This window comes from Esox lucius, chromosome 4 (assembly GCF_011004845.1).
Source record: "Esox lucius isolate fEsoLuc1 chromosome 4, fEsoLuc1.pri, whole genome shotgun sequence".
Classification (NCBI taxonomy): domain Eukaryota; kingdom Metazoa; phylum Chordata; class Actinopteri; order Esociformes; family Esocidae; genus Esox; species Esox lucius.
The window spans coordinates 17,962,445-17,976,773 of NC_047572.1; the positions used below are offsets into that span (position 1 = coordinate 17,962,445).

Below are 14,329 nucleotides of genomic sequence, written 5' to 3' on the forward strand. Positions count from 1 at the left end.
TTTCCTTCGTTGCTTCATTAGCATTATATAATGATAATACTCCGTCCATTGATAATACTCCGTTATTTAATGACATTTGTTTTAGAAAACCCAGCCAAAACGAAATTGTCTTTATCAATGGAAATTGCATGACATATTCTTTGCTCTTTAGCGAGAGCTCTGAAATAATGGATTTGCGCATGAGTGGCTTCTCACCAATCTTAATCTTTCTACAATTACAATTATTTTGTACTTGCCAATTGCGTCACTGTCACCTCTACACCAATCTGTGTCGACTCTGTCATATATAAACTGGTGCACCACTTCCAACCCCATTTGGATGCACCAACTGAAGGAGACTGTGGTCCGTATTATCTTCGTCTGGAATTACTGCTATAATAATGAGAACAGCTACAAAGAAGAAAATTCTAAATGAAAACCCAAATAACATCGAAATTATGAAAAAGGTGAGTAGGCTTATAAACCTGTATTTTTAAACTCTCATGTTGTTTACTGTTGCTGTTTTCTGATGCATGAGAAATGCATTGCCAAGTACATAGAATAATAAAGAACTGACGCCTCTCCCTCCTCTTGTCGCGACGCAGAGCTTAAAACCTGTAATTGAGAAGAAAAGACGAGACAGAATGAACATAAGTCTCAGCGAGTTGAGGAATTTGTTGCTGAACTACACATCAGATTCGGTGAGTTTCCAGTCCAATTACTGCAAATCATCTGGCATTTACTCTGTTAGTAAATGAACTACAGCGCCACCCAACGGATTTTGGAATCAATACTTTTTTCCTTAATTAGTCTAACAAATGTATAAATTGTAATCATTCAGCGTTTGCGGAACTCCAAACTGGAGAAAGCCGCGATCTTAGACCTGACTGTAGAATTTCTTCAAGAAATGACAGAAAAACGAAGCATGAGCAAAGGTGAGTCTAGTTGTTTCTATGCCTGCTTGATAATAAAATGAAATAATCTGCACTAATCAGCATGAGTACCAACATATTGGATACCTTTCCACTCCTTGTTCTTTGTGTCATTGGCAGTGCTTTGTTTTTTGGTAGTAAACCTGACAATCTTACCCAGATGACTTACACACATTATGCACCTATAGTACTTTGCAATGTGTTTCTCTTTACCACCCCTTACTTACTCTTTCTATTTCTGTTTTCTAATACTTTTAGATTGTTCATGTCAGGATGTGTGTTATCCAGGGGAGATGGAGCAGTGTATTCGGAGTGAGGTGTCCATGGCAGATGCCCGCAGCCCCCCAGCATCAGCCTATTCCTGGCCTCCTCACCCTGTCATCTGCACCGCAGGCTTCCAGCATCGTGTTCCTCACCTGGGCAACCTTACGGCCAGCAGTGTCCCACTGGAGAGAGAGGGCCTCACCAGAGGGCTGAAGAGCTACATAAACAACCAGGAAGATCCAGCAACCAACAACAGTATGGGCATGTGTCCGTCCAACTGCAACCAAACCCCTAGCACCGGTGAGCGGCGGTGCTCTTCCTCCCCAACAACAGACTTCGCTCTGAGGTCGGGTATGAAGGAGACTGTTCATTGGGCAGACGGGGAGCCTGTGAGAGTGGGATGTGGTAATCCCTACACACTGAAGGCTCTTTTTTGCAAATGCAAATCCACTTTTTCCGCCACGCTCCGTTCTTCCAGCCAACCCGATGGCCTCTCATACAATTCCCCCCCGGAGTACCATTCCCCACCCCTTCCCCCCTGCATGGCTGGTTCTTTGGCTCTCACCACCCCTCCCAGCATTCCCTCTTTTCCCTGTCACTTCTCTCCTAGCTTGTCACCTCTACCCATCGAACCCTTCTGCTCTGGGTCCTTGTCGCTGCATTATATCCCTCCTGTTAGCTTTTCACCTCCCCTCCCTCTCTTGACACCCCCTCTACACCCCTCCCCCCTCCTGACCTGTCCCTGGTCCTCTGTGCCTGCCACAAGGCGAGAGTTATTTGCCAGCTCCAGACACTGGAGACCCTGGTAGAAAGCCAGGTGTGCACCATTTATACAGAAGGACTATTAAACAATAAACAGGAGGGAAAGGAACAGGTGACGTTCATAATCCTTTCCCTGATATTGTGTATCAGAGGATATTACCTCTCTCTTTCACTTTTTACTTAAGACCTGTAAATATGGATTGTATATACTGTGTATAAATGAATACATACATATATAAATATTATTTTTGTTTTTGTCTTGTAAACACATTGTTAGATAATAAAATGAACTGACGCATAACTCAACTGATATATTTTTTCTTTCTGATGGTTTTGTGAATACTGTTTCTTGTGTTGTCCTGTCCTCAGTTTGTGCCTGTGTAGGCAGGCCTAAAGCGATTCTTTACAGGCAAAATATTGACAAGTAAATTACTTAAATAAATCTGGTGGTTTGGGCCCTGAGCGCTGGTCGCCATTGTATTATACTATGTTTCACAGGCATGACTGAATGAACTCACATTTTACTAGATATGTTGGTAAACAGTTCATCATAACCATAAGGCATTTGAGGGTTTCTGATTTCCAATAATAGTGGTTAAGTGCTGTATGTGAGCACTGTGCTATACATTGTGTATAAGCACAGACATTAGCTCCTGGTTTACTGGCCATACACCACAGGCATGCGTTATTGCTTTGTTTTCTCGAGGTTGACTTGGCACAGGAAAGACGTTCAAACTAACCTTTTTCTCAATTTGTAAACTGTCATGTTAATTTAATATTTCCCCCCCACTCAGCCAGATCCTGCTACAGTACACAGAGGTTAACACCCCCTACTCTAACGACCAGTGCCATGAGATCTTAAGTGACTACAGAGTCAGGACATTCCTTCAAAGTCCCAGCTGAAAGATTCAAAACCAATTTGATATTTGGACCAGAATGAAAAGGGCCCTTCACTGGCATCACAGTGAGAGGCACGCCCAGCAGCATCTGATCTCCCACCAGGGCAGACCAGCACCAGGATTTCTTAGCCTCAGCAGCAAACCAGCAGTGAGAAGCAGGGTGCTATGGTGCTGGAATCTTATTATTTAAAGCATCACAGTTCATTAATTTGTAAAATTTCCGTACATTTTATGTTGCGGTCCGTTTTTATTTGACCACTTGTAAATGTGGTGCTGTGGTGCCCGGTGTCATCAAAACCTCTTGCTTTCAGACTTGTAATTTCATGACTGAGGAATGACAGTGATTGTATCTGAGTTGTACTTATATGCACATATAAATTACATATTACATGGCCAGCTCAAAACGGGAGGTATGTATAATTATTTAGCTGACCGCAAACATCTGAGACTGAATCTATAACCAGGAGAATGGAATTAGTGTTCACACAGTTTTCAACCAGTGTCAGCATTAATTAATACAGTACCTAACCATGTGCCATGAAATAACACAGTATTGTAAAAATATTTAATTGTACTTGAAAAAAAGTAATGATTACAGGGATAGATGTATTGATTAATATACTTTTATGAGGGACATATGAATACATAACTGGTGAATTATATGTATTTCTACTTCTGAAGGCAATAGGAATGGCTTTCAAATTTACAACAACTGCAAAGTAAATGCTTCAGTACACTGTAGGTATGCATGAGGTAACTTGAGGCACACTCCCGCTTAGCGTCTTGATTGGATACTGCAGTCATTCCCATGCGTCTTCAGGGTAGTGTCTATTAAACACTTTGTCAGCAGAGGGTGCCATCAGCCCAGAAATAACAGTAGTGTGAGACCCTGTCAGTTCAGAGCACCACATTGTTCCTGGCTTTTCTACTAGCCCAGTGATTAGCCTAAGATGCTTCAGTCAAGCATCATTATTTTCTCTCTCTCTGTCTCCTCAGATAAATGCTCACTCTTCTCCTAATCTGCCGTTCACATCTCTATTACATGGTCTGAATATTTTCTGTGCAAGGTACTAAGGGATTTGGCTAGGGAAAACAGAATTTCTGACATGATAGAACATGTCTTTGGATAATGGTTATTTTTCCCTCCCTCCCTCCCTCCCTCCTCTTGCCTCCCTCCTCTTCCCTCATTGAAGAGGCTTTCTCTGTACCAGTGCCATTAGTTATGAGGTCGCCATTGTTCATTGTCAGAGACATGAGATGGGAGACAGGAACATCAGCATGAGGCTGACTTTCCACACAGACCTTCTGCAGATTTTGATTATTCCCGATATAAGGAAAGTAAGGAGAAAGGCCATGGCACGCCAGCTCAAGAGTATATTCTACCACCACATTGCTCATAATTAAAAGGGAAAGAGATCACCTCAGGAAAATTACCTGACAATGCTTGAAATCTTTCTGGCATTTTCTTCTGGGTATGCTGATTAGCACTGATCCTGTTACCCTCTGTAATCATTGTTTTGTTAGCCATGAATGCACCCCATGCATTCCTGATTAGTCCCAAACAACCAGTGGAGAAATGTAGAAAAAACACACAGGATGAGGAGACACACACACACACACCCACCTACCCCCCCAACCCACCCACCCACACACCCACCCACACACCTTCATACGCACATCGCCCATGGATTGTCTTTGTGTGGATTCTGTGATAACTCTCTGGTAATTTGTCTCACGTCAAGAAGAACACACGTCGTATGTATTGCCCTGTGTTTCAATTCAGGTGGTGTTTCATTCAGCAACACAGGAAGTGTGTTAGCCCGTAAGAACAGTCAGATAAAACCCCCTGCCCCTTTTCCCCCTGCAGCAGTGTTCCAGTCCTGCCAAGGTTTTGAGGGCTGGGTGTGAGATGTCACGACCAGGGGAATTCACTCAACTGAATACCAATGATTTAGTCATGTTCAATAGCACTTATTACTGCTATGTAAACTAGGTGTATTTTAGAAATGGCATCGTACTCCTTGTGTAGTTGCTGTATACGGCATAGGGTTCCGTTTGGGATGCTGGTCTGGTTTTTATAGATTTAAATGAATCATTCAAGGGTCCTCGTTAGGCTGCCAAAACTGGATTGAATTGAACTGACATTTCCGTTTTCGTTTCCTCATTCCAGAAGTACAAATCAGTTTGTGTTTAAGTGCAACACCAACGGATTATCTACCTGACAGAAAAGAACTAACGTTCTGTGCCAACATTACACTAAAGGGGCTGACTGGATGTAGAAAGAAAAAAAAGGAGAGAGAACCCACGTTGGAATGATCAGTTTGATTATCTAGTTTTATATAAAGGGTGATGGCCTTCGGCTAAGAAACATCCAACACTGGCCTTGCTCCTAACACCAACACTGGCCCTGATCCAAGATTCAACACTGGCCCTGCTCCTACCTTCAACACTGGCCTGCTCCTACCTTCAACACTGGCCCTGATCCAAAATCCAACACTGGCCCTGCTCCTACCTACAACACTGGCCTGCTCCTACCTTCAACACTGGCCCTAATCCAAGATCCAACACTGGCCAAGCTCCTACCTTCAACACTGGCCCTGCTCCTACCTTCAACACTGGCCCTGATCCAAGATCCAACTATGGCCTACTCCTACCTTCAACACTGGCCTGCTCCTGCCTTCAACACTGGCCCTGCCCCTAACTTCAACACTGGCCCTGATCCAAGACTCAACACTGGCCCTGCCCTTACCTTCCACACTGGCCCTGCTCCTACCTTCCACACTGGCCCTGCTCATAGCCTCAACACTGGCCCTGCTCCTACCTTTAACACTGGCCTGCTCCTACCTTCAACACTGGCCCAGCTCCTACCTTCAACACTGGCCCAGCTCATATCTTCAACACTGGCCCAGCTCCTACCTTCAACACTGGCCCGGTTTATAGCTTCAACACTGGCCCGGTTTATAGCTTCAACACTGGCCCGGCTCATAGCTTCAACACTGGCCTGTTCCTACCTGTAGCCACGTGGCCCTGCTCCGGTCAGGGCAGTGTCTGCAGTGGCCCTGCTTCTAGCTCTGAGTTTGTCAGTCACTGTTGCCCTGGAAGCGTGTCCAGCTGTCCCATCACTCTGTCAGCACCGCTGTCTCCCACAGCCCCAGATTAAATACGGCCAAAGGGGCCGCCAGGAAAAGTGGCTCTCCCCATCTCTCAGGACTTATGTCAAAAATGTTTCAGTCTTCAGGTAATTTGCTACAGTCGGGGATCCATTCGCTATTTACTTCAAAGACTCTTGTGAGGAGAAAGAGAGAGAGGGAAAAAAACAAAATGAAAGAGAGGAAAAATGGTATTTAGTTGTGGGTAGCGACAGATCTACATTCTTGAGGATTGACATGTTCTCTGAGAGAGGTGTCTTCCTCACAGGCCAGTGAAGTTGAATATCTAAAGACCTTATCTAGATGGGATTGGTCAGATAACACATTCTCGAGAAACTGGATTTCTTAAATGGCACCTTCTTCTCTATATTGAGCACTACTTTGGGAAACATTCACAGACAGTGTCAGATTGTGTGACCACGTTATATATCCTTTGGACTGTGACATAAATGACTCTAATCTTGAATCGTAAAAAGGTCACTAAAGTCAACCATTTCCTATAATATTATGGTAGGTTGTAAATCATTTTCTATAGTGCTTTTTTGTTACAACATTTCGCTCGAGTTTCTGTCTGTGAAATGAAGAAAAGAAACCAAGAGACAGGAAAATAAAGGGTCATTAAATTCTAGTCTTGGCTAGAAAGGGTGGGCGTATCAGAGCATCCCAAGACCTACCCAGAAGGTCATTGTCAAGGCAACATCTCAAAAGCTAGGCAGGAAGTAACTTGAGCCAAACAGGAGGGAATCAAATCAGACATCGCTGGCTGGCTTGTTTTTCAGGACACGACAATTACGTTTGACATAAGGTGCTTTTCACTCATGCATCAGTGGTGTCCTCTTTCAGGGCCCTGTTATCATAAAGATCCACTGGTTATACTTCCTTTCTCTTCATTTTTTACTAAGTTATTTGCAGCCAGGAGATGATGAACAATGACAACCTTTTATAGAGACCCCCTTAATTCATTGCAACATCAGTCAGTGCAAATAAGGTATGCTAAATCACCTTGCAGACAGTCATTTTGCTGATGCTCTCCAAAATGTGATTCCATAAGAGATGCTCTTATTCTGAAAGAACATGTATTAACCTAGTTAAAACGACTTAACAGTTGCCAGTCTGCACTCCGTCTGTCTGTCTCTTTGGTCAGTGCATTGGTTGATACCTGCAGTCTCTGAGCATTAATTCTTCTCCAGGCCCCTGATGACCCTGCCCCCCTCCCCTTATTTTACCCCCATGGGTGGGCTGTGACCCTGCTAGCCCGCAGCCCCTGCGGGTTACAACTCCTACTCCGAAACGCTTGTAATCCTGGTGATGTAGTTCAGCACACACTGCTCCCTCTAAAATCAGGAAGAACTTAGAAGGTCAGATGTCAACCTACTAAGCAGTAGCTGCTGTTAAAAATAGTGATTGATTCATAGGTCATCTAAAAATAGTTATTCTTATTCTATGGGATTCAGTGAGTTCTGTCCTTTTTTTGGGGGACTAGATTTAGGATGTGATAGGGCCAGGAACACCGGAGTAAAATATATGTGATGTTATGTGATGCAGAAGTATCTTTTTCTGCATGTAACTTCATACCGCTGAGAAAATGTTGGAGTGCCAGTGAAAGTTTGTTCGGACACAGATTCTTTGGGACCTTAAGGGGCCCCTTGGTCTAACAAATAGAATAGTCTGTCCTTATCTCTCCCTGTTAAGAATTCCACAAATGCTGTGGACTTCAGTATCTGAAACCGCATTTCGAAATAAGAGCATTATTATAAGAGCACTATTTTTTCCAACTTTTTCAATTTTGGTTGTATCTGTAAAATTTATTGAGACTTTTTCATGCACTGATTTTATTATAACCACAGTCAAAATAATGAAAACTTTGCCTTGAGGGCAATACACACCAGAAATGAACTATCAGTTGACAGCTTATCTAGCCTTTATTCATGTAACCTAAATCTTAATACCTATTTATAGACATTGGCATTGCAACATGGAAAAAGGCATACCTTTTCTGACACTTGTGACTCCACAGAAAGATGGAGTTGGAGAAAAGTGGATCATTATACACTTCGTCTATTTTTGTCCTCCTAAGTGCCCCTGGAGAAAAGTAGTCCCCTACAATTGGAAATAGGGTGTCATTTGTGAGGCAATCATACATTTTGATAAAACAGCACTGACTCTCTGGCTTGGATCTGCACAAGCCCCTCCTTCACCATCACATCAACCTTCACTAGTAAAACTGAAATATGTAATATTAACAAATTAATAACTTATAAATAACTTTTAAATAATCTATAGTCAGTTCAAGGAATACATTCTGAAACGGCTTGCAATATTTGCCAGATGGTTTTGATATCCGTTAATCATGACCCGTAAAACATCACAACACAATAAGTTGCTTAATACAACGAAAAATCTCTAAATATCCATGAAACATTAAGTGAAAGATTAACGCAAAATAAAGCTTTGTGTCAAAATATAAAATGCTTTGGGAAAACACAGCATTTCTTTTGTAGAATTTTTATTTGATAAAAGTCAGTTGTTTGAATACAGTGCAAGGCACTGTGTATATCTTTTTCTTTATTGTGTTGTATGAAGCCAGATCACAAGATGAGGTGCGTGAGGACACAGGCAAGATGAGGTGCGTGAGGACACAGGCAAGATGAGGTGCGTGAGGACACAGACAAGATGAGGTGCGTGAGGACACAGACAAGATGAGGTGCGTGAGGACACAGACAAGATGAGGTGCGTGAGGACACAGACAAGATGAGGTGCGTGAGGACACAGACAAGATGAGGTGCGTGAGGACACAGGCAAGATGAGGTGCGTGAGGACACAGACAAGATGAGGTGCGTGAGGACACAGGCAAGATGAGGTGCGTGAGGACACAGGCAAGATGAGGTGCGTGAGGACACAGACAAGATGAGGTGCGTGAGGACACAGGCAAGATGAGGTGCGTGAGGACACAGACAAGATGAGGTGCGTGAGGACACAGACATTTATTGTTTGTGCACTACTGACTACCTGTAGAATGGCTCTTCTGTGTGTGAATGGGTTTAGAGCTGGGACCTGAGCCCCCCCCCCCCCCCCTCCCCCAGGACCAGGCATCATGGGTGAAGTGGAAGCAGAGACGCTTTTCATTCATATCATTCCTGTTCCCCACCATTCAGTCACCCAGTTCCCCACCATTCAGTCACCCAGTTCCCCACCATTCAGTCACCCAGTTCCCCACCATGAGCAGTGACCCTCCTACAGAACGTGTTGAATAGAAGCCCAATGTAACACACAGAAAGTGTTTCAAAAACAGGACAGAAGTAGCTTAAAACACGTAATGTGTTTCATCTAAATAATGGTAGGAGAATGCAAACCCTTTTGTGGTTTTGATGTGGTTGTGTAGTCATCTGAAATACAGCTGTCCTGGTGGTTCTTTTGATGCTGTAATGGAAACTGTGTTTTAATAGCCTTTTTTTTCAGTGCAACTGTCTGTCAAATGAATTAATAGTTGTTTTGACGTTTTAATCCAAACATCATGCCAGCAACAATGGCCAGTATATTATCACACCGACACAGTCTCAGGTGAGGTTTTGCGTGACAGCTACGAGGGTCTTTCTTCCTTTCATCCCTCCACATTTGTGAACCAATGTGCAAACAATGACATCTCGATAAAGACAAGACTCATCATGTGTTATTCAGTCTCCTTTCCTCTCTGGGGTGGACATGAGGGGAGGACCACCAAGCTCTGATCTTCCCACAACAGTCAAGGCTTGGTTATAAGGGCTCAGGCTCGTCGAGTCCCAAATTGCATCCTATTCCCTATTCAGCACCATCTCCCTGGGACCATAGAGCTCTGGTCAAATGTAATGTACTAAATAGGGAATAGGATGGTGTTTGGGACTCAACATCAGTTGAAATAGATGAATCTGTGTTGTAAGGAAGGAGGCCTGGTGGTACTTTGTCTGGCCCATTTGTAGATCTGTTTGATAGTGTGTCATGATTGTAAGTGACGTGAACGAGTCCTGTCATCAGCATATTCCCACCTGCTGCCCTTTTGCTTAGTTGCCCTTACAGGACTGAAGCGTTGGGATCAACAACATAGCCGGCTACAGTCAGAGAACAGGTCTACGTACAAAATATATGCTTCTGCATTTTTCTTACAGTATATCAATAAAGAATACACATTTATTCCCCAACAGTTGCAAATATGTCTGACGCCAAACTGAGCATTCTGAATGTATCCTCAATGAGTGCTGAGGATTTGGTTCTCAACTACATAACTGAGGGCTTGGAATCACAACATCATCTATAAAGAAGGCAAACAATAACTGGATTTAACTTATGACATTATTTTCATGTCACCAAATAGATTTTACCCAATTGCTTGTGGCAAATAATGTTCAGCTCAAAGATACCTGTACATTTGTTACCGCATGAATCTGATCCAGTCCCTCTGTGGGTCCTGGTCAAAATCAGTTCATTATTAAGTGAATCGGGTGCCACGTGGAATGCTGTCTAACATCCTGTCTCCTTATTTTATCTCTTAAATAGATAGGTGAGCCCAGCATTAAAGCCCTCTCAAATGTATAGTGTTTCTCCAAAGTAGTCTAATCTTATCTGTCCTGAAAAGCAGTGGACATCACGATCAGTTTGACAGGCCTACTTCCTCTAAACTAGTATATTACATGTCAACATTCACAGAGGCCAATGTTGCAGCTGTCATCTCTCAGAGTTGTCCTTGAATGAGGTCATCTTTTGTGTGGCTGATAAGTCTGACATTGGTTCCTCAGTCAGGTGCATGAAACATTGCAGATAATGTCCGCATTTAGCTTGGCTGGTCTGCTACTGCTCGCTTTCCCCGCAAGCCTGGCACAACCATTCCCTGCCATGTTGCAGGGCTTCATTATGTAACTTGACTGGTAACAATGTGGCTCTTGCAATGCCAGGATTGTGAGTTCAATTCCCACAGGGGTCCGGTGTGAAAATGTATACATTCGCTACTGTAGGCTGCTCTGGATAAGAGGATCAGCAAAATAACCCAAATAAAATGCACAGTATATATTCCAACTTCTTTTTGTCGATGAAAAGACTGGAGAGTATACCAGTTCATAAGACAACAATAAAAATAAAAACAGTGCTCACCGACACGTCTGCAATAGAAATCGGAACCAAGAGAAAGGTGCTTTTCCACCGTGATGCATGTTCATTCCTGTGTGTGTATTTGTGTTTTTTGATTCCACACAGTACCTTTATAGGTCAATCTGAAGGAATGAGGTGGTGGTCCCTGTGAAAATAAACATTAGCTGTGAGATGTAAAACCTCCAGCAGTGACAACATAAACCCTTCCATCTCTCTCCCCCGGGGCTTAGGATTGTGTCTACCATTGTGATTGGTCACCACAGGTGAGGCATGTCATAGAAATCACACGCCTCTCTCTCCCCAAAGAGAAATGGCTTTGTTTGGTTCTGACAGGGGGAATGCATAGCTAAGCATCTCCGCGGCACTTTGAGCACTCAAAAGGAGTCCCTGTATTTTCCTAATGTGCACCAAGACTTTGATCTGCCCAAGCAGGTAAGGAGTATCTATATCGGAGTGTCAGGGACTGAGACTATTCTGCTGCATTGCATACCTGTATAAAGACCAATTCAGTCAGTGACTCCCTCATCCATAGAATAGGCATAACTCGAGAGTAACTCAAAAGAACTTCTTTTGAAATATTTTCTTCAGGTCGTTATAACGTGACCCTGTGGTAAAAAGACCACACCTTGTTCAATACGATTAGCACCACATGAATTCAATGCAATCCAGATATGTATTGGGAAGTCTATGTAAAAGAAACACTCAGGTTTTCTCACTAGGGATGTTTCCTGCCGTTGGATATGGATATCATCCATGTATCAGTCCCGTTATGGCGTCATAGGCAGAGCCAGCGTTTCCAGGAACTTCACCACGACATAGGCTCTCATTAACAAAAAAAAATCATGAAAAAGAATGTCGCAGGCCTCCACTATTTTATGGCGCAGAAAAGATTTTGAATGAAGCATAATGTTCTTGTAATTCACCTTTTTTCCACATGGGGGAGAAATGCCATGTATTTAACATGTTCCTTAAGTTAAGTAGTTTTTTGGGTGGTGCAGCGCTCTAAAGCCATCTTTCCTAGTGCCACTGCAGTCAGGGAACTTGGACTTTGCATCTGGCTGACATCTGGCTGAAAACTGGCAAAGCATCAGCCAGTGTGTGTGTGTGTGTGTGTGTGTGTGTGGGGAGGGGGGGGCATCCTCGGCTGGGATTTCCTTGTCTCATCGCATTCTAGCGACTCTCTCAGGATGGTCGGGCACCTGCAAAAAGTTAACAGAGCTCATCAGTCTAGTTAGTATGTCTTCATTCACAATGATATTACCTACTTCCTGCTTAGTCATGCTGTGTGGAAAAAATCCGAATGGTTTGGAATGGGATAGGAGGAGGACATGCTGCCATTGTTAACTCTTCTAGGCACTTTGAGAATTGAAGCAATAAGACATGGTCATACGCACAGTTGGCTATTGCATCTGTGTGGTGGGAACATTTTAGGACACATTTTTTATGTATAGTAAAAGCAATTAAATAGGCTACCAGTGATAAATGCTATGTAATAATGTGTAATCATAGTTATTAAACATAATAACAATGTTTAAAGTGAGAATTTGTCAGGTCTGACGTTAATAAATTGACTTTTAGCACAAAATGTGATGCTGATCTCCCCTATCAATCCAATTTTAGAGAAGATGAATAGATTTCTTTCTTCTGTTACTAATCAAACACTGTTCTGTCCATCTAGTTAATGAGAAGCGTGGTTCCAATTTCATAACATTGGTAAAATGACCTTGCTTGCTGGCACAAATTTAGAGATCAACTTGCAGATTAAAAAATAGCCAATAAAACTTGCAGCTGCAAGGAGTTTGTTTGATAACTAAGCCAAGTGCAGAGAATGATGTAGGAAGACAGTTTAAAATCTGAATAGAAAGAGCCTTTTACATTATTATGGTTGAGGTCAGGGTGACCAAGGATTCTGTTCTGAAACAAAGCAACATTTTACCTTTAAGTGTCTGTAGTTCATGTAAACTTGTAGAATATCTCAACTCTTAATAAGTTCTACACTAATCAAATGAAATATTTACCATAAATTCATTTAGAAAAACAAATCTGGCATCTTCATGCCATTTGGTATTTGGTCAATGGGGTATTATGGAGACATGCATGAAGGTGCATTAAGGTGGTCCAATCTCTTGTAGGCCCTGAAAAAAGGAGTGAGGTTCCATTTGGAAACAGACAGAATGAGAACATGAATCTGATCACTCAAACCCCCAGCTAGCCTAAATCCAGAAGATGGTTACCAAAAGAGTTCTATCTGGAACCATCAACATGTTTTGGATTTGTAGCCAGAAACTTCTTATCTTCAAATGTATATGCATTCAGCCTTATGTCTTATTTTCACTCATACTGAATATGCCCAGGTCACAGGTAGTGTTCTGTATAGGGAAGAAAGTTTAATTTGTGACTCAGGCCAACATTTCTTAGCACCTTTTGCAGCATTGAGTTGTGATGGTTCTTGTTGCCTTTGATATCTGAGACCATGGAGGCTTTGGCAAAATAAAGGCCTGCTTTGAGCTCTGCTGATTAACTTCTGTATCAGTGCCTTTTGATGAGTTAGAAAAATCTCCTCAAGCTCATAGCATCCATAATCAGGGTTGGGCACTGCAACTGGGTTGTTAAACAGAGTCAGAATATTTCCTGTACAGTTTCACAGTCTCAGTAGAGTACATACACATAGAATAGATGCAGGGAGATGAGCTGCGTATTGAGTGCTAGATGGGTTCAGGGGGGTCTGCAACGATCTTTCCTGCACACTTCCTCTCCCTGGAATCGCACAATGCCTGAACAAAGGATGGCAGATTCCCAACGCAGCAGACAAACCAAAACCAGACAGTGATGGAATAGGTGAAGATAGACTCTACCAAGGGCGCAGGAACGCCCCCCCACCCCCTCCCCCATGTTAGAAGCAGGTAAATTGCCCCCCCCCCCCGACCCTTTGAGAAAAATATATACACTTGGAGAAAATAACACTTTGAGAAAAATATAAAAGGTGTCCACCCCAATATCAAACTCAATCATACACCCCTGGGCTCCATCTTATACATCCACTGGTGTTCCTTCTTTGTGATTGCTGTGATGTTGTGAAGATAACAGGAGTACATGACCTTTTTTGCGGGATAACAATATTTTGCTTGTTCAAGGACGACCAGATGGGCTTTGGGCAGTTACAGCAGGAATCATGAGATCTGCAGCACAACCAGCAGGACCTTAGACAGAGACAGCTAGGAGTCTT

At 42.9% G+C, this 14,329-nt stretch overlaps 1 protein-coding gene across 2 annotated transcripts; it reads left to right on the top strand.

Moving 5' to 3' along the window:
* Positions 1 to 339: 339 nt before the first annotated feature.
* Positions 340 to 2,226, top strand: LOC105027008. Of its 2 annotated transcripts, none has more exons than XM_020045904.2 (4): positions 340 to 446; positions 585 to 680; positions 821 to 914; positions 1,170 to 2,226. In XM_020045904.2, the coding sequence occupies exons 1-4, from the start codon at positions 381 to 383 to the stop codon at positions 1,982 to 1,984; spliced, it is 1,071 nt and encodes a 356-aa protein (XP_019901463.2). In that variant the 5' UTR covers positions 340 to 380; the 3' UTR covers positions 1,985 to 2,226. The 2 variants fall into 2 exon arrangements, with proteins under 2 accessions (XP_019901463.2, XP_019901464.2); XM_020045905.2 differs by having other exon boundaries at positions 1,200 to 2,226.
* The last annotated feature ends 12,103 nt before the right edge of the window (positions 2,227 to 14,329 follow it).